This window comes from Panthera pardus, unplaced genomic scaffold (genome assembly GCF_024362965.1).
Source record: "Panthera pardus isolate Hobbes unplaced genomic scaffold, ASM2436296v1 HiC_scaffold_20, whole genome shotgun sequence".
In the NCBI taxonomy this organism is placed as follows: domain Eukaryota; kingdom Metazoa; phylum Chordata; class Mammalia; order Carnivora; family Felidae; genus Panthera; species Panthera pardus.
Window position 1 is genome coordinate 69400462 of NW_026526766.1, and position 27205 is coordinate 69427666.

Sequence of the window (27205 nt, forward strand, 5' to 3'; positions counted from 1 at the left end):
ACCTACTATGTGCCAGGTACTGTACCCATGTTCCAGGAGCTGGGGAAACAGCTGTGAATGAAACGGATAAATTTGTCTGTCTTCATGGGGCTCACATTATGAGGGAGACAGACAATAAAAAACATACAAGTAAGTGTTAAGATATTTCAGCGATGATAAATTGTATGTATGACAATAAAGGGTAAGAGAGATAGAGGGTGTTAGAAGGTCACCGAAAAGGAGGCATGTAAAAACAAAGAACTGAAGAAGTCAAGGAGGCCGTGAGGGAATCTAGGGCGAGTCATTTGGGATGAGCTGGGAACACTTCTAGTATGTTCAGGGAACAGCCAGCAGGCCAGTGTGACTAGACTGACATGAAAAACAGGAAGGTCACCAGTGGCCATGTGATGAGGAACATACACAGTAAGGACTGGACTTTACTGTGAGATAGGAAGTCACTGAAGAGCTTTCAGAAGACTGATATGATCCATGCCATGCTCCCTCTAAGGGAATTAGAGCTACAAGCTCCTCCTGGTTTGGCACAGTCCCACGGGCACAGGGCTTGACAAGTAGGTGGCAGCTTCAGGAGCATAACAAGGTTCCCCATCTTCAGGGAAGGTGGGTACATGGGCTTGCCAGAGAACCACGGGCTAGATTTCAGCAGGAGTGCCCTCTTGACCAGGGCACTATCTATCTATCTATCTATCTATCTATCTATCTATCTATCTATACACACACACACACACATATATATATGTGTGTGTGTGTGTGTGTGTGTGTGTGTGTGTGTGTGTGTGTGTGTGTAGTGTGTATTTTTTTTAATTAGAGAGAGAGAGAGAGGGAGAGAGGGAGGGAGAGGGGCAGAGGGAGAAAGAGAATAGGGGGTGGAGAGAATCTTAAGCAGGCTCCACACTCAGTGTGGAGCCCAATCCTACAACCCTGGGAGCATGACCTGAGCTGGAATCAAGAGTCAGATGCTCAGGGCACCTGGGTGGCTCAGTTGGTTAAGCATTTGACATCAGCTCAGGTCATGATCTCGAGGTTCGTGGGTTCGAGCCCCTCATCAGGCTCTACGCTGACAGCTTAGAGCCTGCTTCAGATTCTGTGTCTCCCTCTCTCTCTGTGCATTCCCCCCGCAACCCATGCTCTGTCTCTCTCTCTTTCTCTCTCAAAAATGAATAAATATTAAAAAAAATTTTTAAAGAGTCAGACGCTCAACTGACTGAGCCATCCAGACACCCCTAGGATCTAACATTTTAAAAGAACTATAAAAATGACATAGCTAAAGTAGAGATGTCCAGAAATAAATATAAATTATCCCAGACACATGCTCTAATTCTTTACATGATCCCTTTGTGAAACAGATAGCAAAGACTAGGAGTAAAAGCTGAGGCTGTGGGAAGAAAAAGACTTCTCAAGTCATAGAAGTTGACAACAGGCTCGATCACTGCCCTGCGGAAGAAAGTACAGTGGTCCCTGATATTCCTGCTGCAGTAAAAACAGTAAGCAGAGAATTACAGCTAAGTAGCAAGCAGGGCTTGAGGGTAACAAGAGCTGACGGCACATGGCAGGAGAGTCAAAACTTTCAATTCCACTGAAATACATTTATAGCCAAGGTGAGCAGGATGAATCTCAAGTGGACAAGCAAATATTAAAGCCTTGGTTTTTCCTAATAAACAGAGATCCTCTGGTTATAATAAAATGTTCAGCTGATGATCATTGCTAAGGGTCACTCATGTAGTTCCTGCTTCCATAATAAGCCTTTGACACTATCCTCTACAGGGAAGCTTATTGTCCTTCTAATGTCCATTCATCACGGTTCTGCTAGAGGACACACGTCACCACTGTCTCTAAGTCACTTGCACTGTTCTCAACTATAAATCCAAGGGCTCTACATCTACCATCAAACACAGGAGTTAGGAGTAAGTCCTTGGTTGACCATGATAAATGAAATAAGAACTCCTGGTAAATTGTATTTTAGAACTTAGACCTAAAAAAGAAATGAAGTTCTGGCCCTCACTTTTCTCTTTAACTTGACAGGGACAGTATTAAATGGGGTATCAATTTTTAAAAAGCCTCTTGGAAATTATAAACACAAAGAAATATTTCAGAAAAGTCAGAAAAAAATAATTCCCAACTCTTCCAAACAAGCACAAGAACTTTCATTTCCACATATTCCTATGAACATTTTCATAGCAGGATTATAGTAAGTATACAAATCTGTATCCTGCTTTTATCATCTAACATTTTAACAAAACACTTTTAAATGTTGCTAATTGTAGTTGTCATAATTTTTTTTTTTTTAATTTTTTTAACGTTTATTTTTGAGACAGAGAGAGACAGAGCATGAACAGGGGAGGGGCAGAGAGAGAGGGAGACACAGAATCAGAAGCAGGCTCCAGGCTCTGAGCCATCAGCCCAGAGCCCGACGTGGGGTTCGAACTCATGGACCGCGAGATCATGACCTGAGCTGAAGTCGGACGCTTAACCGACTGAGCCACCCAGGCGCCCCTAGTTGTCATAATTATTATTTTAAGGTCATAATGTATTATTTGCCTTTTCAGCAAATGTATTATTTGCCTTTTCAGCAAATGTATTATTTGCCTTTTCAAATGTATTATTTGTATTTCAGATAGTTATTTTGCTTCCAACTGGATCTTATTGAAGTAATGCTGTAACATTGCTTTAGTTTTTGTTTTTCTAATTTGCTTATGTCCTAGGAATCCTAGGTCAAAACACGTAAATAATTTTATGGCTTGGTCCATAATAGTAACTTACTTCTTTAAAAGATTTTATTTTTTAATGTTTATTTATTTTTGAGAGAGAGAGACAGAGACAGAGTATGAGTGGGGAAGAGGCAGAGAGAAAGGGAAACACAGAATCTAAGCAGGCTCCAGGCTCTGAGCTGTCAGCACAGAACCCGACGCAGGGCTCGAACTCACGGACTGTGATATCATGACCTGAGTCGAAGTTGGATGCTTAACTAACTGAGCCATCCAGTCACCCCTAAAAGATTTTATTTTTTTAAGTAATCTCTACACCCGATGCAGGGCTTGAACCCACAACCCTGAGACCAAGAGCCACACTCTCCGCCAAATGAGTGAGCCACAGTCGCCCCGGTAACTTACTTTTCAAATGTGTCGTAACAACCTTCATTGTAAACAGCTTCTTGAAAATAAATATAAACTAGGACATCAATTAAATGGGCCGATCTCCAGTTTTGCAGATAAGTAGCTAACCCAAGGCAATGTAATCTCTGTTCAGGCACGCTATCTATGAAAACTCCATTACCTTCGTTACTCTCAATAGATTTGGCTTCTAGTTATGCAGAACCATGCACATCTTCCTTCCACAACATTTGTTATGACACTCAGACAAGACATAATATAAAGCAATGATCTGCTATTAATCATACCTGTTGGCCAGTCACCTGAAATGTCTCCTCTGCATGTACACAGGTTATTTCAAGAGGTTCTGTCCCAGATATATGACGCAACAATCGACAGGCCTATGAGAAAACATTTCGATAGTTCAACTTCCACATTCTCATTCTTCACAATACAGGTTTTCATTTTATAATTAGGAAAGAAAACAAAGCCTTACACATAAACTTATTAAAACCTTATTAAATTAAATCTTATTAAAAATCAAGTTGTACATTACTGAGAAGATTATTATAACACTATATTGGTTACCAATAAATTTTCTAGGAATAAAGCAGGAACCAATAAGGGTAGAGCATATTGTCTCTTTGTCTCTATTTCTTATCTGATAATGGCAAGTGGGAACAGAATACTAGAACCGGGACGAATCTTTGAAAGGATCTCGTAGTAAGTACCCACACATTGTATGTATGAAGAAACTTAGAGTAGTGACTTGCCCAAGATCCCTCAGCTACACTATGTCAAGCTATACGTTCTGTCTACCAAGAAACAACACTTCTCCTCAGGGTCAATTAATTAACACACCTTTCACTGGAGATAACACTGGATTAGGCAAGGCTGATGTAGTGAGAACCTTTATCAGAGAAAATTATTGCAAATCTTGAGACTTAAGACACAAAGCATTTTTTCCACTAAAAAAATTGCTGCAGGATTCCTATAAATGCCGACTTTGTTTACAGTCATAATATTTGGTTTATAAACATAACAGCACTGGGGTGGGGAAAATAAGTGAAGGTGATCAAAAGGTACAAATCTCCAGCTATAAGATAAATAAGTTCTGGGGATATAATATATAAGTCTATAGTTAAAAGTACTGTTTTGTGTATTTGAAAGTTGCTAAGATCTTAGAAGTTCCCATCACAAGGAAGAATTTTCTGTAACTATCTGAGGTGACAGATGTTAAGTAAATTTACTGTGGTGATCATTTCATAGTGTATACATATATGAAATCATTATGGTGTACACTTTAAACTTATGACACTGACATATGTGGTCTACAGCTATGTTTGGCCCACGGGAAGCCCCAGCAATAGACCAGCAGGAATGAAAGGAGTAAGAGCCTTTACTCTCCCGCTCTTTCCTTGCAAGGTTGCCTCGGCCTGTTTCTGTGTCTAGTCCTGAAATCGAACCTCTCAAGGTAGCTTTCTGGAAGACTCTGTGTCCATCCAGCCTCCAGGAACCACTCATTCCCCCTGTTAATTTGGGCCAGGGAGCAACACCAGCTCTACTGTCACTAACCCCAATTACTGCACTGCCATGGTCCCCCCACACCCTGTCTATGCAGTTGTGAATAGCTCCTTTATTAAAGCCTTTTACATGATCCTAATTCAAGTATGCCATCTCTTTTGGCTGAGACCCCACAGATTCAAATGCAAACAAATCATACAACGTATCTCCATTACTCTACTCCACAGCCTAATCTCTCTGAGAGAATAAAGACAAGATTAATAATAAGTGCATCTGTGGGTTCCAGCATTCTTTGTTTGGTTTTAGAGGCCGGACTGTTGTTAGAACAGATCAACATTATACCTTTAAAACTGCAAAGAAGATGGAGGAAATGCCCATATAAAGTTAACCAAAAGCTGTTAATATTCCCTGATGATAGTACAACTATCATGAAGCCATAATGATTCTAACAAACGAACCTATTACTCACCTCAACAAGCTGCTCTTTCTGTTCAGAGAGTTTACAGGCATATTCAGCCAAACCTTCTAAATTTCCTTCTACTCCAGTAAGTTTTAATGCTTTTAGAACCACATGATCAGCATGGTATTTTAACAGATCTGCTGCCAGCTGAGTTGCTGTACTGTGAAGCTGCAGATGTGGGGGGTGAAGGGTAATGAAAGAAAGACAACAAACAAGAAGGTTCTGTAATCACGCACCTCACAAGCATTTAAAAACGAAAAAGCAATCTCACTTGATCCACTGAGAGGAAAGTGCCAAGTTTCTTGTGGTAATAGCAGAAGCTGTATAGCACTGGCAGCTTGTAAGTTCTACCAGGGTGGGAGTGACACCGACATCTTTGAGTCCCCAATGTTGGCAGTGATGCTGTGTGTAGAAGATGGACTGCTCGGCCCGTGCAGAGTGGCCGGTCCCTATTTCACCCTGCCATTAACCAGCTCTTTCTCACGCAGCTTTTCTCTTACTTAAAAAAATGCTTCTGCTCCTCTAAAAGTTAGTTAGGAATAGAACAGTTCCTTATTAAGAGGACGGTATTCAGAGTACTAAGAGGAAAATCAAATGGCAGTTCATGATGATTAGTGTTTGTTAGTCATAGACTTTTAAAAAGGTATTGATGTGAGATTCAGTCAGTTAGGTATTCAACACAACTTTTTTAAATGCTCAGACCATGGCAGACACTGTATTAGAGGCTGGACATACATGACAAGTAGGATACAACTCCTTCCCTCAGGGGGTTACAGCTTCTCTGTAGTTCTATCCAGAACTTTACTCCCCAACTCTTGGGTCACAGGAGAAATGACAGACAAAGGGTAACCCAAACCCCAAGGCTGTCTTTGACTTGGATTGGATTTTAAGCATAGCTCACTCTCAGCAGGTATCTTTGGGTCCTATAACTCCAAAATCTTTTCATTCTGCCTTTTGTCTTTAAAAAAAAAAAAAATGATGTGATGGGTTATTCTGGGGTTCTCCAGGAAGAGATCATTTTTATTAACACTGTCCTAAGGAAAATCTGACTTTGAACTAAGCCCATTGATTTTTTTTTTCCTGGAAGTAATCCAACGTCATTTCAGACTATAGGACATTTACAAAATTAACAATAGAGTAGTCTGCATTCACGCTACCAAGTGAGAATAATTACAGTCAGAAACAAAGACATTAAAATGTACTTTCCTTTGGAAACTAAATGCCACATAAGAATTTGAAAATATTCTATTTAACCATCAGGGCCTTAGAGAATACCTAATGCCAGCCCTTTATTTTACAGCCTATGAAACAGGTCCTTAGGGACCAAGTGACTTGCCCACAATCACGTAAATCTGATAAGTGGGTCTAGAGATAACTTATTACCAACCATAAGGGAGAAAGGACAAACAAACTGGAAGTTCCGCTCTGTGCAATGAACCGACAATAGCTCTACAGACATGATCTGCCTTCCTCCTTCTGAAAATTCTTCCAGGTTGATGTTGTTACACCCATTTCAGAGGTAAGGAAAATGAAGCTGGTAGAAAGCCACTCAGTCTATCAGCAAAGGATTTTATTCTCTTACTGATAGTCAAGTTTTAACAGTAATTTAGCTAAAATTGAATAGGCTGGAAAAAAAATGGATAGACTTTTTTTAAACCAAAATAACCCACAACATCCTTCTATGTTTAACAGGATGTAAAAATGAAGGTTCCAATAGAAGTCAGTACCAAGTAAGATGTGAAACAAATCATCATACATGTAATTTCTAAAACCCAGTTTCATTCCCTTGAACCCTTGACTCTGCAGAAGTGTAAACGAATAAAGGAATTAGAGATAAGGAAGCTCTGTTTGGAGAGTGGACAGGTGCCTACTGAATGCCACCTCCAGGCAACCCCCAAAGTAGATGGAGCCGCGTGACATGGGAGTTTCAGTGAAGGGCTGAGGGTCTCACAGGAGGGGCTCTGAAGAACACACTCAAGCATCCCTGAGAGACAAAGTCAGCTTGAAACAGAGCCCAAAGCATCCTGTAAAGGCGCCAGTTCCAAAGAACTTTCCACCTCCCCACTTTCCCTCTTCTGGCCCTGAGCCACACTTGGCAAAGATCAGGAACAGAAGCTAGATAAAGGGGGGATGAAGAGAATGAAAAGAGACCAGAGACCACACCTGTCCCAAAAGCCCTAGGTGGGGCTGGGGAACAGGGGCTAAGTCCTACAATCAAATGAATATCAAAGTAGCGATTAATATATTGGATAAAACATTCTCATTTTTGAACTGAGACTGTGTCTCAGGACCTAAGCCACGAACCAGCAAACTCACTCTATAAAGGGTCAGGTAGCAAATATTTTAGGCACAATTTCAACTGCAACCACCTAACTCTGTTGTTGTAGTGAAAAAACAGTAGACAACATGTAAGCACACAGGCAGGACTATGTCTCCCAAAATTTTATTTACAAAAGACAACCTGGTCATAGTTGGCAAACATTTGATTTTAAGAGACTTGCAATTACCTGAGAGTGATCAAGTAAGTCACAGGATGGTCAAGTTTTCATTCAGGAAGCAGGGAAATCTCAATGTTTTAAAAATCAATGTTTTTAAAAATCAATTTTATTAAGGTTATAGTTTATATGCAGCAAAATATACCAAGGATGCTGTTTGATAAGTTTTAACAAACACATCTATATTGTGGTGGTGGTTACCACTGCAACCAATATTTACTGCATTTCCATTACCCCAAAAAGTTCCTCCCCAACTTCTGGCCCCAGGCAGCCACTGATCTGGTTTCTGTCACTATAAATTAGTATTGCCTTTTCTAGAATTTCTTCTAAATGGAATTACACACACACACACACACACACACACACACACACACACACACACACACACGCTCTTTATGTCTGACCTCTTCATGTTATGTTTTAGTGATTCACCCATATTATTACCTGTATTGATACTGTTCCTTTTTGTTGAATAGTATTTGTTATAGTTATACCAAAATTCATTTATCGATTCCTCTGTTGATAGAAATTTAGACTGTTTCCAGTTTGGGGCTATTATAAATAAAGCTGCTGTGAACATCCATGTACAAGCTTTGACAATGATGGCACTAATTAAATGGTGGCTTCCAAATGGAAACCCATTTTCTGGGCACATAGACATACTAATACTAATGCATCACATACATACCATACAACATGAAAATTAGCGAAGAATTAAAAGAGGCTAGGTTTCGAACTATACTTACTTCTTTCTTAAGTTCATTGAGACTGTGGCTCATTTTCAATACAGAGAGTTCTAGCTCTTCAGCAATACTTTTTGTTTTCTTGCTTTGCTAATAATAGAAAAATATATATATAGTGTTACTTCATCTTTTTATCTAGTCATTCCAATTTTACTTGAACTATAAATTACAATAACTGTTTAATATCATTCTGTGAATTATAGAAAAAGTAGATTTAAAAAATTCACCTGTTTATGGCTGGAATGGAAAATAAAATTTTACCTATTTAGTTACATTTTCCCATTCTGACTATAAAAAGATTAATTTTTAAAATCTAAGTCTTTAATAAATTTATCATGTCTAAAATGAATCAATTTTATCTTCTGCCTTGAATGCTCATCTCTTCACTCTTAACAGAGTTAAAAATTAAAATCCTATTTACCTTCAAGTCTCTACATAAATGTCTCTTTCTCAGAAAGGCTTTTTCAGTTCACACAATCTAAATTAGGCCGTCTTCTTTTCCATTCTAATCTTCTAAGTAATCATCCTTGCTTGCAATTACATAGTTAACTGTTTTGTTTGTTTCTTTCTTTCAAGCCTATCTTCCCCCACTAGGCCTTGGTAAATTCCACAAAGGCTGGGATTACATTTATTTTAGTCACCAATGAATACACAATACCTAGCACAGCAAATGGAAGGTAGTAGGTACTCATTTCTTTGAATAAATAAATTGTTAAATGTCACCTATCTTCAAGAAGTCTTATTTATTTATTTTATTTTAGAGAGAGACAGAGAGCGTGAGAGGGGCAGAGGGAGAGGGGCAGAGAGGGAGGGGGGAGAGAGAGACAGAGGGAGAGAGAGAGAATTTGAAGCAAGCTCCATGCTCAGCACAGCGCCCGATGCAGGGCTCCATCCCACAACCCAGGGATCATGACCTGAGCCAAAATCAAAAGTTGGACACTCAGCCAACTAAGCCACCCAGGCAGCCCAAGAGGTCTTCTTAATTCTTCTCCCTAAATATAAATTCGCCCTCCTTCAATTCCATGCAAAACATGGTCTGTACCTCTGTTGGGCACTTACAAAACTTTCTGTACTTATCTTACCCCTTCCCACATTTTTCTACATTGCAAAATTCTTGCAGGCAAAGATTTTATCTTACTCATCTTTAGATTTCCAGTGCCTGGCATATAAAAGGCACTCAGTAACAAGTGCTGAAAAAAATGAATGGATGAACAATACATCTGGCATGCAGAACCAGTGATCGGAGTGCTTGTGAAATATGGGAAAGGTGTTAATTGCAAATTTAAGTATTGATAGACTTGGATTCCCAACAGAGAGAGCACTTCCTCAAAGAAACTCTTTATATTGACTTTTGGGTTTAAAATTTAACACTGAAGCAATCTATACTTTAGATTCGATATCACAGAGGTATTTCAAACTAACCATAAAACATTGCTTTTAGCCCTGACACCACTCTACTCTAGGTTAATTTCCCTGTTAATAGGAGCATTTGCACTGTCATGATGCCAAGGAATGTAAGAGAAAACCTTGATTTATGTCTACTCTGCATTGATAAACCAATCTTTACAAGAAAGTCAACTGCTGCTTCACTCTCTGTGCTCATCCTTCTTCATCTTTACTGCCAAAACTTTTGTTCATGGCTTTCAGATTTGTTCCATCTATGCTGTATGTTATACACCATGGTAAATACTTTTTTTGACATACCCTAGGTCTAAGAAACGAACAAGTGGTGCCAGAGCTGAGTCTCAGGCCTCCACCTTTCAATTCTGTAACCACTCTCTACAAGAGTCTGGATACACACTTTCTGTGTTGTCCCACTCTGTCCATCTTTTTTTTTTAATTCTAAGTAAACTCTACACTATGTATGGGGCTCGAATTCATAGCACGAGACCAAATGTCACAAGCTCTACCGACTGAGCCAGCCACATGCCCCCAACTCTGTCCATCTTTACCATTCTAGTCCACATAGCCTCCCAGGCTTTATGCACACCAGCAGTCTAACCTTCGAATGGTTGCTCACCAATCTCTGACCAGGAATTGGGGCAAGGGTGAAAAATCTTTCACTTGCTAGTGGATCTACCCTTGTCTTCACTGCTTCTAGACCTCAATAAGTTTTCTAAATTGTCGTCTCTATAAATCAGCTGTCCTCAGAGTTAAGAACTGTGCACGTGTGAATGGCTCTGGCAGTAAGACTCGGGTCCCAAGAACTTGTAGGTGGGGGTCTACCCCTCTGCTCTTCACTCTGAAGCATTTTGGGGAGGAATTTTCCAGAGGTGCATTTGGTGGACACGGGGGGGACTATGGGATGAACTCGTGATAGTGATGGTGGTGCAGAATCCAGGCTGGCCAGCATGGAAACTGAGAAACAACAGGCCCAGAAATGTCAAATACTGTGAGCACTGGATGGGAGGGGCGCTTTGGCCAAGGGGTGGGGAGAAAAGACAGGAGATACCCTTGTCCCGTTCCAGGCCACAGTCATACTCCTGGTGATTATGTTAGCTTCCACAGTGCTCAGAGCTTTAGGGAAAAGCTAACGTATACGATTCACTTGGACGAAAAGAAGTTCTTACACTTTGAATCCACACAGAAATCAACTGCCGCAGTTCCAGCCTCGCCTGAGTGGACAGTTCCAAGATGCGCTCCCTGTGCTCATGGCTGGTGTAGGCAGAATCAGTAAAGTCCTCTGTGCGCTCCAAGATGACTTCCAAAGTCGCAGAAAGATTCTCTTTTGACTGAAAATAAAGATTCTCCCGAAGAGCTTCAATGTTCATCTGAGAACAAAAAGGATACACATCTATGAGTCAATATTCCCACCGAACCAAATGGGCTGTAATTTCTAGCAGTGCCCAGAGAGACACTAGCCATTTCTTCGCCGGTCTGAGGGCTCAGGGGAAATACAACCTCTAGTGATGACTCTGTTCTCCAGTACACATTGCTCAGGAGCCACCAGCGGCCATGCAGAGACTCACTGCGATGGCTGTTAACACAACATTCCTAGGAGACCAGTAAACACTAAGGCAGAAAAAGCATTATCGTGTAGCAACTGGTAGGAAAAACGAATCAGCTTGCAGGTAGAGAATGTGCATCTGAGAAAATGCTGAGGCCAAGTCCTGGAAGATGCTACATCCAAATACTAACTTGTGCTGAGCCCAGGGGGAAAGGGTGTGGAGGGTGTGGGAATGGCAAGGGCTGGGAAAAGCATCAGTTTTTCCTTTCTCAATTCAGCCAAACTCTCCTAGGCGCCCAATCTATCTCTACATTTTGTCTTATGTCCCCAACAGCACCTCCCTGACCAAAACATTCCCCATCATTCTCTACCTGTATAATCTTTATAAAATGGAAAGTCTCTGATATTGCCACCTCCCTCTAATTGACATCTCACCACCTCTAAAATTAAGCCCAAATTTCTACTGCATAACACAAAATCCTCTAGGGTCTTGACTTTATAGATGTTTCTGATAGTCTGTCTCACCACCCCCCGACTTCCCAAACAACCTGTCACTTCAGCCATCCTGTGCTCAGAGTTTCCTAAATATGCGACTGACACATGCTCACTGGCACAGTCTTTCTCTCTCAGCTTTCTACTGCCACTCTGCCACTCCAGCGGCATTTAACCTCTGGTCCATGAGATGTGTCGCAGAAACAACTTGGGCCAAGAGGTGATCCATGGTGATGACCATGACTGCAGTCACAATGAATGTGCTGATAAGGATAGCTTACACTTGTTTAGCACTTTAAAGTCCTTTCATAAATATAGTTTCCAGATAATCCTTACATCTGACCCATTTTCACATGACCCATGGAAATACCCAGATTTGGAAATGCTGTGGGTGGGGAAGAGGGGGCTTGCTTTTCCTTCTCCTCTTGGCCCAGGTTGTCTCCAGTAACTACTCCATCCTAGGTAAACAGTATTTTTTTCTTTTAAGCTAGGAAAGAACATGGATAAAAGTGACATATGGAATTAACAATAAGCCTCTGAGATTTAGAATTTAAACAGGATTACAACATAAAAATCAGTCATGTTGACCACACACCATTTACGTTTAAGATTTTTGATTCTCCCTTTTGAGAAAACATATATATGCTTTTAATAACAACTTAGGGCCGCCTGGGTGGCTCAGTCGGTTAAGCATCCGACTTTGGCTCAGGTCATGATTTCGTGGTTGGTGGGTTCAAGCCCTGTGTTGGGCTCTGTGCTAACAGCTTGGAGCCTGGAGCCTGCTTCAGATTCTGTGTCTCCCTCTCTCTCTGCTCCATTCCTGTTCATGCTCTCTCTCTCAGAAATAGATAAACTTTAAAAAAATTTAAGAAAAATAGCAACTTAGTTTTTTCAAAAGCTATTCATTTACATGGTTTCATAAGATTTGTCCACACTCACAGTACTGAGCATAGTAATGCAGCTTCCTGCTACAGATGATACTCTCCATCAAAAAAGAAGGTAAGACGCCAAAAAGATACCCACTGGCCGTGAGACGGAGTCGCTCCAGAATGCCTGGCGGTGAAGCGGCAGCCAGAGCAGCTGGCAGCAACCATAGGCACAGCACTGCCAAGTTAACCCGGAGCCGAAGTATGGCACCAAGAGGCAAAAGACCTAGCTCTGGCCCTGTTTGTTTCCCTAATTATCGTGTAACCCTTAACAAGATGTCTCCTCCCCCCCTACCCCCCCGCCCCTTCAGCCTTTATAAAAAGAGCAATAAAAACTCTAAGAGAATGACTGATCTTTGTAGCTTCTTTCCCCTCGGAAAGAGAGGGCAGGACAGGCAGCAAACTCACAGGTATAACCTGAAAGGTCACGGACTGTGGGATTCGCAAGTCCTGGTTTAAAGAGGGGCTCGGCCACTTACTAGCTTTCCTCCTCAAAAAACATGACGATAATAAAACCCACCTAAAAGGGAAGTTAGAGATTAAATTAGATAATTTAATGAAGAGAATGGCCCCTAAAAATAACTGTTCTTTCCATGCCTTTCTTTCACCCCATGTTCCTACTTAGACCTTCACGCAATTAAAAAGATGAAAGAATTCCATCCTCGTTGCAGCCCTTAGCCTATCAGACGACTTCCGAGGGCCAGAAGAGAGGGGGGTCAGAGAGGGGATTGTGCTCGATGATGTCCTAGGCCCCCCTGATGCAGCCCCTGCTCTTCCACAGAGAGCGACTTCACCACCTCTCTGACTTCCCCTGAGAAGTTCTGCCCCAAAATGGCGGGGACTCTGGGTCACACTGCCCGGTTTCAAATCCGAACTCTGGCACTTCTAGCTGGCAAATTACTTAATCTCTGTTTCCCAGTCTCCTCAACAGTATAATGGGGATAATAATAACTGTAGTTCTTATGAGGATTTTACAGGCACATACATTTAAAGCATTCCAACAGGACTGGCACAGAGTAAGTGCTCAGTAATACATGTTAGCATGTATTAGTGTTCATTTAGAAATTTTAATTAATGGGGCGGTGGCCCTGTTGGTAAGCATTAGACCCTTGATTTTGGCTGAGGTCACGATTTCACAGTTTATGAGTTGGAGCCCTGTGTCGGGCTCTGCACTGACAAATCAGAGCCTGCTTGAGATTCTGTCTCTCTCCCTCTCTCTGCCCCTCCCCCACCTGCACACATGCACACACGCTCTCTCTCAAAATAAACTTAAACAATTTTTTTTAAATTAACATTAATACTATTAGTACAGTCTCAAAGTTTCAACCCTAGAGCCCAGGGAAGAGTAGAGATTCCAGCAGAAATGATTTGCTGTCGGTCATCATCCACGGATAGAACAGCACTAACTCAAAAAACTGCGAACGCCCTTCTAAACAGAGGATAGGAGTCTCCCACTGAACCGGACAGCCACACGGGGCCAGAGTAGTGACCATAACCAAGACCAGTGTTCTTTGTATAAACTACGCCACACCAGATGTTACTGAACATTAAGTTTATACAGAGTGGCACTGTCTGAAAGGAAAAATATCTACTTTTGTGAAGCGTCTATTCTAAAACAGCATGCCAAGATACGGATACTATATCTAACGATGTTCCTTTGACATGGAAGAAAAAAAAAAAAAAAGAAAATACACTCTCTCGATTCTTACCTTGAATTCTTTAATTCCAGTAAAAATACTGACAGATGACATGTCAGTCTCTCCACTTGGTTTGCAGTCAGTCACGATTTCAATCACCTTATCTAATGCCACCTTCATTCGGTCAAATACTCCTTCTTTGTTTTTATGCGCTGATTCGCAGTTGGGATGCCTGAGACAGGTCTTCAAAACAATTGCAAGTTTTTAAGACATGGCCCATACCATAATACATAAAATCTTACAGAGAACACGTCATGCTAATAAAAATGGTTCTTTACCAAAATCTCCTGGGTCCCTGGCTCACCCAGCTGCTTCTCCTCACTACAAGTGGAAGCAGGATGAGTAAAAAGCGATAGCAAGGTTAAGTGAAAAAGGCACAGTGCAAAACTGTATCTTTATACTTCAGTAAGTTTACTTAAAATTTGGGGGGGAAAAACTATCTTTATCATGATTAAAACTATTTTAAAATGTTGCCTTACATGTGCAAAAACTAAAAAAGAATGAGGAAAAACGAACAAATGTTGCATGACTGTGGAGGCATCTTTGGTTTTTAAAAAATGAGAATGAAAACTCCTCATGGGCCTAGATGTGAACAGGGCCTTCCAAGTGGGCTCCAGTGGACTTTGTGGCTTCACTAATCCTAGGCTAGAGTGAATATTCTGAGCAGAAAAGGCAGTTCTAAATAAACTGCTAACGAGCTGTTTACTAGTTCGCTCTTGAATTGTACCAATTTGCTGGCCAGCTGCTGTTTGGAATTACAAGCGCTCAATTCACAATTTTGTTAAAAGGAGAATAAGGAACTAAAGGTATGAATTGACAGAATAAACAAATTAAAGGCTGAATTAGTACTCCACTGTTACTCAACAGATTCTAACTCGCCTAGCTTTTTCAAGAGCACGTGTGCTGGCTCCCCAATGAGACTGGCAAACCCTGCAGAGGCAGTGACAGTGTGTGACAGGCCCGAGTCACAGCACCCAATACACCATCTTCCGCTCGGCTGCTCACTCAAAGCTGACTCACGGATTAACTGCTGTTTGGAACTGGGGAAGGAAGTTAGCATTCTTGCTAAAGAATAACAGATTTGACTGCTGTGGCCTATGTTCTGATTTATCACTCTGATCTTTCTAAAAATGTAAAATACGTAAGTTAGATGCATTTAATCAGGTAAAACAAAAGTGTTCCTACCTTTGAGGCTGTGAGAAGCATCATTGTACACTTTTCAAGAACTGCCCTTGCTGCTGCCATTTTTGCCTTTTTCTTCTCATCTTTCAGATCCTAAAAATGAAATAAAATCATTGAACAGTCTAGGATCCTATAAACAATCCGATTTCTTGGAAAATCATTTATTCAACGATAACAAGACTCAGCCAACTAACATTGTTTAAAAGGTGACAAAGTGAAAAAAAAACCAGGATAAAGTTTTATAAAATGTCACCACTTTGATCTAAATACATCAACACGATGTGTGGGAAGAAACAGCTGCCCCTACTGAGGGCAGCAGAGCCAGGGACTGAGACCGAGGGGGGTGCTGCCTCGCAGCTCACGCTCTGGTGGCCTGCATGCCAGACATTCTCATGCCTATGTGGACACGCCTCTCTCCTGACCGGAAACAACCATCCTATCCTTTACTCAATTAACAGTTGCTTATTAATCAAGTATTTATGGGCTAATATTTCCTTCCAAATAGATACTTAGAAGTCACCTCTTTCAGAGACCATGTCTGATTAATCCCCTCCAAGTATTTATTCATCTCAAACGGAGTTTTATTTGTCCTAAACTTAACCAATATGCTGCTCTGAAATATTCTTAAGACGTTTCTTGGGCATAGAGTTTCTTCCAAGTAGATTATAAAGTCTGAAGCAGGCACTGTGCTTTGAATTTTTTTCTTTTAGTTTCTCTTCATAGAGCCCTTAATAGAACGTGTGCTATCACAGAAAGTACCTAAATATTGTGATCAAATCTAGAACCAAATACTCTCATAATACTTTGGTCACGACCATCTAAATCAGAGGTCAGCAGTCATTTTTAATAAAAGGCCAGACAATAAACTTTTTAGGTTTTCTGGGTCAAATCGTCTCTGAAACAACTACTTAATTCTGCCATCATAGTATGAAAGCCACCTCTAGACAATATATCGACTAACATGGCTATGTCCCAATAAAACTTTACTTATGGTCACTGAAATCTGAATTACACAAAAATTTCACCTGTCATATTAGTGTTTTCATTTGTGACTTGTAAGTCATACATGAACCACATATTGTATGGTGATAACAAATGATAAAAGAAAATGGCATCTCAATCTGTTAGAAGGCTGGTCCACAGGACACAAGAGAGGCCTCCAGAAAATCCAGATGGTCCAAGAAACACTAAGTTAAGCGTACAATCCAGCCTGCCACTTTCCAGGCCAACATGCTTCTTCTAACTTCAGCTACAACCAGGATTGTACATGCCCAACGTGATACCCTATGTGACTATACCAAAACATCTCAAGAAGAGGTCATTATATATTCAACCTGCTAATAAGATGAACTCATGCAAGAATACCCCAACAAAGAAAAGTCAACCCTAGATACAACATGCTCTTCCACCTCCCTAAATTTATGAGCTTATAGTCTAAATTGGGGAACAGACCTATAAGAACTAATATCATGGTGTAGGCTGAAAATTACAGGCTCCAAAATCAGACATAACAGAGTTGAATCTGCTAGAAGAGTGACCTTGGGAAAGTTTATTATCATCTCAGGTTCTGTTTCCTCAGGTGTAAAACAGTAATAACAATACCTACCTTGCAGGAATGTTTTCAAAATTAAATGAGATCATGTACATTAAGTACCTAATACATAGCTAATGCAGATAAACAATGCTTGAGTTATTACTAGTGATCTAATGTAGAAAACTTACAGAAACAGATCAGAGCAGAATAATATATAACAAGTTACAGAAAGAATTAACAAGATATACAACAAAATACTATCAGAATATATATGATGACTCAATTTATTTGTCTGAGCCTGGGTAGATGGTAAAATGTAGTTTCACAGAAGAGGGAATATTAGATTTGAGCCGTAAAGGCAAGTATGACCTTTCTTAGTGTGTGTAGTGAGAACATATTTAACAGTTGTATGTATGCAAAAAACAAAACAAAACAAAACAAAAAAAAACCCACAAAAACAAAAAACCATGCAGATTTATTTACTTTATCCTGGCTCTTTTATGAAAGGCTTTCAACAGCAAGGTTACAAGTTTAATAAGCAAAGAAACCAACCCAAATGATCACAAAGATCACACCTCCATCCAAATTAAAAAGTATGCATGTATTTGAAGATTTTTGAATGTGGTAAATACATACATTTTGTCTATCACCAGTTAGATGTGCAAACTCCACCATTTCATTTCCAAATTGACTGAATATTTGGACAAACTCTTGAAAGCTATTCACTTTCTCCAGTCTTTCCATAGTTGCAAGAACCTGCAAAACAGAATATTTTATTGTCATGTGTAGATGTGAAAGAGACTGAGATGTCGAGGCTGAGTACACAGGGAAAAGGAGAAACTCTGAATTCTAGGGGAAAGCTAAGGAGGAGAAGGCAGGAAAGGAAGAGCCCAGAGCAGTAGTGAAGCAGACCCAAAGGTTAACATCATCTAGTGAATGATTTGTCTTTAGGATGGGAAGACTTGGTGTTACTCTGAAAGTTAAAAGGAAAAAGAGTACAAGAAATGCCTCAATAGACAGAGGAGATCATTCATGTAGCAAAGTCTGGAGAAGGTGGAAGTGTCCTTCCAGCAGGATGGAGGTCATCAAATCTTCAGAGAACTAGGGAGCGAGGGAGGAAAAAGACGACACACAGAAGCCTCGAGGTTCAGTGAACCAGAACCCAGGAACCCCATTCTTCCCAAGAAGTGGAAGAAGTGGAAGGAAGGTCACCTACACTGTGAGGAGTGGAAAGGGAATTGTGGCACTTCGAGCGCAGGAAAACGGTTTGGATGAATCAGGAATTGCCTGTGTCGAATAAATCAGTTGCCAAGAGGCTTTGGGAAGCTGGGGTGAAAGAAGCGAGAAATCTCTAGCAGAGCCAACAGACAATGTTAGGTGTTTTCTTGATATTAGAAGTAAAGTAAGTAAATGTGAAACATATTTTCAAATCCCTTTCTCTAAAATAACACCACTGGATTAGCTTTCGTCAGACCAAGATAGGTAAAGAAAACACAGATATCCTGTGTTTACTTTTTTAAACTGAGGATGTGATGGATGTTTGGTGTGTTAATCTGCCCTGGCAGCTCAGGAAGTGCAGGCGCCTAGGACAGATAAGGCCGATGGCCGCCACTGCGTGGACACTCTTATCTTTCACAGACAGGAAGGTTTTCTCTTGTCCCTCTGGCACTGCCAGGTCTACCTCTCCAAATTCTTTTTCTTTTGAAACTCACACTCTGATTCACTCAACAGTCCTCTGGTAGTTTTGTCCTCAAACTTAACTAAGACAACCTCTTCCCTGGCAGACTCCCCTCCTCCTTGCCTAGGGAATCATCCAGGGAAAGAAGTGACTGTACATGCCCTGGCCTCCCAGATGATGGAGGAGCACAACCATTAGCTGAAGAGACTGGAAAAGTTCTAGGCTGGGAGAGTTTAAATTTATTCTGTAAGCCTTATGATTATCCATTGTCTCTAGGGATACTGCATACAGAAATTTTGTAGAAATTTGGATAATTGTGGTTTCAGATGACTGAATTTTTTTTCTTAAGCTCATAAATTATTATCCTCTGACTCTGAAAAAAAAGATACTGAGGAATTTGGTATTTTTATCAACTATGTTTCCACTACGTATGTTGTCATGGTGCTTGGCTTTTCTTCCTGAATTTGTACACATGAAAAGCTTTAACGAATAAGCTTAAACAAGTAGATAATGGTTTTCTGAGAAGAAATATTATTTGCATCTATAAGTTTAGACCCAGAACACACATTGTTTAGGACTTATAGGTACAGAACAAATACCACTTTTAAGCTATAGACAAGTAGAGTTATGAACATTAAAACTGACAAGCATTGCCAAATTACCTGTAATTAACCTAAAAGATACTTTCTGAACAACCCTGAAAGTCACAAGTATAGAAACACAGGAAAGACAAGTACCTTATTTCTTGATGTTATTATCTGCTTAATGACTACTCGGTCTGCCAGCAACAACACTTTTGTCACTGAAGAAAGAAGTAATCTTGCAGCCTTTATAACGCCTGTTTTATCCGTAAAAATTGTGATCTGGCCATCAGATTCTGGGTGATTCAAGCTGCTAATATCTGTAAGTGCTGCAATTGTTTCTCCTAACAAGAAAGGCAAGGGTGAAAAGTTAAATTGGGAATAAGATGCACTTAAATTAAAATCTAGACTTTACTCTTGAAGAGAGATCATGCTCAACAGTTAGACATTGGCTTTGGAGTTTAATTTCAAGAAGAAGAAATAGCTACTCTTTGATGAACACAAGGATTATCATATGAGGCTCCTGAATGACAAAATAATGAACTTTGAGAACTTTGAAAAATTTGTTGCCTTCACCAAGTTTGAAAAATATATTAACTTTTGTTTCCAGTGGTATAGCCAACTACATGATCTAAAAAGCCTCCTGCTCTGGGGCGCCTGGGTAGCTCAGTCGGTTAAGCGTCTGACCATGGCTCAGGTCGTGATCTCCTGGTTCGTGGGTTCGAGCCCTGCATCAGGCTCTGTGCTGACAGCTTGGAGCCTAAAGCCTGCTTTGGATTCTTTGTCTCCTCTCTCTCTGCCCCTCCCCTGCTCACGTGTTTTCTCTCTCAAAAATCAATAAACATTAAAAAAACAAAATAAGAAGAAGGGGGGCGCTCTGTGCTGACAGCTCGGAACCTGGAGCCTGCTTCAGATTCTGTGTCTCCCTCTCTCTCTGCCCCTACCCCATTCATATTCTCTCTCTCTCTCTCTCTCTCTCAAAAATGAATAAACATAAAAAAAAAAAAAGTTAAGGGGTGCCTGGGTGGCTCAGTCAATTGAGTGTCTGACTTCAGCTCAGCTCGATCTCACAGTTTGTGAGTTCGAACCCACATTGGGTTTTGTGCTGACAGCTGAGCCCGGAGCCTGCTTCAGATTCTGTGTCTCCTTCTCTGTCCCTTCCCGGCTCACACTCTGTCTGTCTCTCTGTCTCAAAAATAAGTAAACATTAAAAAAAAGTTTTAAAAAAGTTAAAAAAAAGAATGAGAACCCAAAGCAGAGCAGTAAGCAGCTGCCACGGCTTTGGCCAGGGGTGAGGAGACAGAGGTGTACCGGGGTAAGGGGTAGGGGTCACTGCACATCTCCATACCCTGAAGGGGCTAGGGTTTTTATGAACACCTACGGAAAGAAGACAAAGCTTTGTGCCCCTTGGGAAGCATCTTCAGTGAAAAGGGGGCGTAGAAAAATGATCCACTGGCAAAGGGAAATAACAATCTAGTTTATCTGTTGGGCACCTGGGCTCTGCATGGGAAAACAATGAAAGCATCTATCCTGAGAACTCAAACCACAGGCTGACCCTGAGACCTGCTGTTTGAATTTATACTTCTTACGATGCCTAGCATACCATGCCCATTGTACCAAATAAACTTCCAACCTTCTAGAAAAAGTCTGTTCTTCACTATCAAAATGTTGCCATCAAAATGCTTTGATTTCTATAATAGCAATTATGCATCAATAAAACAATACAAATATATGTTCTCCTTAAAAATGAAACCAGGCTATAATTTCTTCCAAACTTTATGGTTTAACCTAACAATTTAAAAAAAATAAACTTTCCATCATCTTGCAATGTTCAAGATAATTTTTTACATCCTAAGTAAACCTCAGTGCATAATAGATTGATTTTCTCACAAAAGCCCCCTTGTCAATATCATTACATACATCCAATAAAGTATCTGCCCATAGGTTAATGATACTGAATAAAAGTACCTGAACTTTCACGGACAGGTCATAGGGTGTGACAGAATGAAATCAAGATTTAGGATGAGTCTGGTGAAAGCACCTGGACTAGAAAGGAGAGACTCAAAGTTAGGGTGCTAATGAGGCAGCTATGTCATCGGTGGGTATGAAGTAGTAAGGATCTTTCAAGGATGGCAGCCATGGGAATATAAAAAAGATGATTTGAGAGATGCCAAGGAAAGAAAATATAAAATTCGTACCTGAACAGTGATAAGAAAAGAAAGAGAAATGAAAAAAAAAAAAAAAAAAAAAAAGGCTTCAAGTTTGTGAACCTAAATCATTTTTTTTTAATCAGAAAGAAGGTCACAGAAAGGGGTATGATAAATTTACTTTCAGACAACAGGAATCTGAAACAACACAGGAAAACCCAAAGGATAAGCCACTAGATAGGTATTGGTTACGTATCATGACAACAGCTGAAACTCTACTAATAAGAGGAAGTTTGTGGTAGCCAGCCTCCAAGATGGCTCCCAAAGTTCCCCACCTCCTGGAATCTACATCTTTGTGTGGTTTCCTCCCACATCACACCAGGGTTGGTAGGGTAGAATCGATGGTTTGTCACCTCCAAGATTAGGTTTTTAAAGACACTAAGGTAGCCATCTTGGTTGCTCTCGCTCACTCTCTCTGTCTGAGGGAAGCCAACTACCATGTTGTAAGTAGCCATTCCTACAAAGAGGCATAGATAAGGTGAAACTGAGGCCTCTGGCCAAAGCCAACAAAGAAGTAAAGCCTGCCAAAAATCGAAAGAGGAAAGCAATAGATCCTGCGGTCCAGTCAAGCTTTCAGATAGCTACAGGCCCAATAGACACCTTGAGTACAACCTCATGAGAGACAGTGACCCAGACCCAGCTGGCTAAGCCACTCTCTGACTTCTGACCTTCAGAAACTATGTGAGGTAATAAATGTGGTTTTAAGTTGCTAGGTTTGGGTTAATTTGTTACACAATAGGTTACTAATACAGTTTACATAGCAAAATATACAGAGGAATAGAAAGGTTAGAATTAAACTTTTATGTACACAAAAAGGGGGCAAGAGGATTAGTATCAGTTTGCAATAATTTAGAGGACAAAAATGTTTCCTCTCTACCTCTGGAAAATGTTACTTTTTCCTACAGCTCTCAATCCTCAAAGATACTACATATGAGCCTGCACATATGGTATTATATAACTTTTCCTTTTTCTGACTAAACCCAGGCATTAAACTCCTAACTACGTGGGATGGTAACATTTGGTTAGCTCCACCAACATGGTCAAATTCTTCCTTAACATTATAAAGCTGTTCAAAGTGTAGACTGTTCAGAAATTAGCTTTCTGAAAAAGTCACAGAGCTGTCCTTTTAGCTTCGTGGTTGCCATTTTTAACTTGTATATGTAATTACTGTTGTGTCTTAATGTGAAAATCCAAAGTCGGTTAAATACAAATATTTATTGAGCTCCCATATAAAATATAAAACCTGACTAAGTAGACAAGTAAAAATATTGGAGGAGGGGCACAAATTGGGTGGAGTCTAAAATTATAAACTTCTAGTTACCAAATAAATAAGTTATGGGATGTGATACACAGCGTGGCAGCTATAGTTAATACTGTATTGCGCATTTTTGAAAATATTGCTTATTTTTAAGAGACTAAATCTTAAAAATTCTCATCACAATTTTTTTTTAACTATATCTGATGACAGATATTAACTAGACTTACTGTGTGAGTATTTCACAATGTAGTTGACCCTTAAACAACGTGGGTTTGAATGCTGTGGGCCCATTTACATGCAGATTTTTTTTCAGTAAAAACAGTATAGTATTACAAATGTATTTTCTCTTCCTTATGACTTTCTTAATATTTTTTTTCTCTAGCTTCCTTTATTGTAAGAATACAGTAATAACACGCAAAATAGGTGTTAACCAACTGTTTATGTTATCGGTAAGGCTTATGGGCAACAGTAACTATCAGTTAAGTTTTTGGGGAGTCAAAGTTATACATCAATTTCCAACTGCACAGGGGGTCAGTACCCCTAATCCCTGCGTTGTCTAAAGTCAACTGTATGTACAAATATTGAGTCACTATGCTGTACACCAAAACGAACTTAACTTTATATGTCAATTATACCTCAATTTTAAAAAAGGGTAAAAACACAGTGCAAGAACTCAACAGAGGAGGGGCCCCTGGCTGGCTCAGTCAGTGGAGCATGCGACTCTTAATCCTGCAGGTCATAAGTTCAAGCCCCATGTTGGGTGTAGAGATTACTTTAAAAAAAAAAAAAAAATCTTAAAAAAAAAAAAAGAACTCAAAAGAAGAAAGAAAAAGGAAAAACAGTAATAAGTATAACAACTAATACTTATCGAGTACTTTCTGTGAGCCAAATGCATACATGCATTATATCAAAACACTTCTGTAAACACTAACATCACCCCTATTTTATTGATGAGAAAACTGAGGTTTAAAAAAGTTTAATAGCTTGCTCAATATCACACTGGTATCAAGTGAAAAGCTGGGACTAAAATCCAGGCAGTCTGACTCCAAAGTCCTAGTTCTTTATCACTACTTTACATTATTCCCCTCAAATAAATATTAAATTGTTCAGAGGAGAAATTGATTACTATGGGCGGAGTGGACCAGAAACATTTCAGGAGTGATTCAAGTTAAGTCTTAAATTTGTGCATGTTAAGAGAAATTAGGGCTTCCATATATACAACTCCAGGAGGCGCCATTCTCATTCTCTTACCAGAGTGACATAGGAGGTAGTTCTCAAGAGGGGAAAGGCAACTTCCAAATGAAAAGAGACAACAGGCAGAGCCCATGACAACAGATGGCTTCTGAAAGATTCCTGTATGGAGCCGCCTGGGCTTAGAGTTACTCACAGAGAGCCACAGTCTACAGGAGTGCGGGTCGGTGGACCATGTCCTCTTTTCTCACCATACACTGAGCACAGTGATATCCTACAAAGCCCATAAGGTGAGTAGGACCCAGCTTGCCCTTTCATTAAAAAAACTCTATTCAAAACGTATTCAAAAACCTAATTAAGGGTTGCCATAAAAAAACAGTAATATGTAGACCATCTCTACATTTTCTGTTGAATTGTCCACTGCATTATGTAATGTCTGTTGTATAAGTGCCCACACAATAATTTAGTGCCAGGAAAAAAGTTGCTCTCCTCTTGACGAGCTGGTCTGTTTCCTTTCAACAAACAATGAGAATTATATAACCCTTTCTTTTCCACATTTTTGCCTTGCCTTTCAGGATTTTCAAAGATAAATTTCATGCTTAATTAAAGTAACAGTGTTGGCCAAACTTTCCAGAATATTTATTTTCATCTCCTATTATAACGGGTTTATTAAACATATATCTTTTATTGTAAGCTATTTCAAATCCTCTTTAAAATGTAGGCAAAATACAAGTTATAAATACAATGAGGCCATCCCTCCTTCCCCACTTAAAGTTTATTCGCTATCACAGTGAATGGCTAGAAATTCAAGAATCAACTCAGAATCCTCCCTTTCTTTTAGCTAATACCAAAGTTCTAGCTATTTAACCACCTTAATATTTTGCACGCCCTCCCTGCTCTTTATTATCTCTAAGACATTGCCTTGGCTTAGCCTGGTTTACTGTAGAAGCTTCCATAGTAATTTCCCTCCCTGTGTCTGAACTCTCTCAGTCAACCCTCTTTGTTCATTTCCTCCATACTACCAGAAAGACAAACTATGTCTCTCATCTGGCTGAAATTTCCTCAGTCTGTCATCTACAGAGTAATACCTGAAGTCATTCATAGAACACACAGGACCATATATGACCTGGTTGGCCCCTCCATATTTACTTGGCCTTATCTCACCCAGATGACCCTCTAAATATACCTGCTCCTCCCACAGTAAATAGCACCACCATTTCCCTAGCTGTTCATGCTCCAAACCTTGGAGTTATCCAAACCTTGGTGTTATCTCTCAAAAATAAACACTAAAAAAATAAAATAAATGTGTATTTATTTTTGAGAGAGAGAAAGAGAGAGAGAGAGAGACAGACAGACAGATGGAGGGACAGAGAGAGAGGGAGACACAGAATTTGGAACAGGCTCCAGGCTCTGAGGTGTCAGCACAGAGCCTGACGCAGGGCTTGAACTCACGAGCGGTGAGATCACAACCTGGGCCGAAATCGGATGCTCAACCGACTGAGCCACCCAGGCACCCCACCAGTGACCTTTTTAAAATATGAGATTATGCCACCACCCTGTATGAAACCTTCCATTAGGCTTCCTATTATACTTAGAACACAGTCCAAAGTTCCTATCTCTGCCTAGAAGGACATACCTATTCTCACTCTTCTCCTTTCCAGAAATACCATTCTTTCAGATATTCATTCATTCATGTAGCTGTGGCCCTCATTTTTCAGTCTCTGCAACAATGTTACTTCCTTAGAGGATTTCCTGACTCTCTACCTTAGTAGTTCTCAACTGGGGGCCATTTAGACCCCAAAAAGGACATTTGACAAGGTCTGGAATGTTACAAGATTTGGTGTCACAGTGGGAGAAGAGAGAATCTACTGGCTTCTAATAGGTAGAAGCTAGGGATTCTGGTAAATACTTTATAATGCACAAGACAGCCCCCACCACCAACAAAGAATTATCAACAAATAATTATCTGGCCCCAAATGTCAACAGTATCAAAGTTGAGAAAAGCTGTCCTCTGTAAAACATACCTCCTCTGGTCTCCTAACCCTTACTCTGCTTTATTTATTCATGAATAATAATTATATATCTATTCATTTGTTTCTGGTCTCCCTCACTAGAATGCAAGCTCCATGAGGGTAGACATTTGACTGATGTAGACACAGCTATTTCCCAATGGCCTAAAAGAAAGCCTGGCATATAGCCAGCACTCACTAAATATTTATTGAAAGAAAAAATGGAAAAATTATACTTCAACAAGGTTGAACTATTTGTATCCATCAAAATACCCCAGGTTCTCTCAGGCTTCTGTACCACCAGCTATAGAGAACTGTGGGACTTCATAAAATTTGTAGTCACTATGATTTGTCTGCCATAGAGTATAGGAATACGCTAATTTTTTTTTGAAGATTTTATTTTTCAGTGATCTCTACACCCAACATGGGGCTCAAACTTACAACCCCGAGCATGTTAATTTGCTCCTTGAGGACAGAGACTATGCCCCACATTCCTCTGTATCTCTGGCATTTCAATGGCTAATGGCAAGAATGGAAGGCCATCTCCCTACCCAGTGAAAGAATTCAGTGTGTCAGATTTAGGACTTGAGCCAAGAGAAGTTCCATATTTCTGGAAGCTAATCCAGAATCTATAGGAATCTATAATCACAGGGCTAAAGCACAGAACATATTTTTGCTCAAAATAAGACAATAATCTGTCATGATATCCAAAGCAATAAAATTGGTATAAAAAAGCTTTAATATCAATATCACATACCTGCTTGTTTAGCTTCAATACAGGCAATAGTTATTTCTTCTTTCAAGTCCCAGTTTTCATTGGCTATAGCTTCCCCTACTTTAACAAATCTTCCAACTGCCAAGTTGACGGCTTGTCCTACACGCTGAATTGCTTGCAGAGTTTTATCAGACTTTTTGGTATTATCTTTATGATTAATAAGCGTGGTGATCTAAAAATAGAAGAAGATAAAAGCATTTGCTTAAAATTTATCTCAATATCTTTTAAAACTATATCACAAAGGCCAAGAAAATTAAACCCAGAATACTGGATTAAGCCTGGCATATGGCTATGGAAACCAATTTGACAATAAATTTCATATATTAAAAAAAAAAAAAAAAAAAAAAAAAAAAAGCCTGGCATATGGCAACAGTCTTTGGCCTAGTAGACTAAATTGACGGCTTTAATGCTTCAACCCAG

General features: G+C 40.0%; 1 protein-coding gene across 1 annotated transcript in view; it reads right to left on the reverse strand.

The window, feature by feature from the left end:
* The window catches only part of CTNNAL1 (catenin alpha like 1), a 63293-nt gene that overhangs the window by 16856 nt on the left and 19232 nt on the right, over nt 1-27205 (reverse strand). The window contains exons 2-10 of the mRNA XM_019454272.2: nt 26768-26957; nt 19502-19689; nt 17723-17842; nt 15556-15645; nt 14383-14553; nt 10879-11079; nt 8312-8398; nt 5080-5238; nt 3395-3487 (exon numbers count right to left, since the gene is read on the reverse strand). Coding sequence (XP_019309817.2) covers nt 3395-3487; nt 5080-5238; nt 8312-8398; nt 10879-11079; nt 14383-14553; nt 15556-15645; nt 17723-17842; nt 19502-19689; nt 26768-26957 — 1299 coding nt within the window. The remainder of the gene's footprint in view (nt 1-3394; nt 3488-5079; nt 5239-8311; nt 8399-10878; nt 11080-14382; nt 14554-15555; nt 15646-17722; nt 17843-19501; nt 19690-26767; nt 26958-27205) is intronic.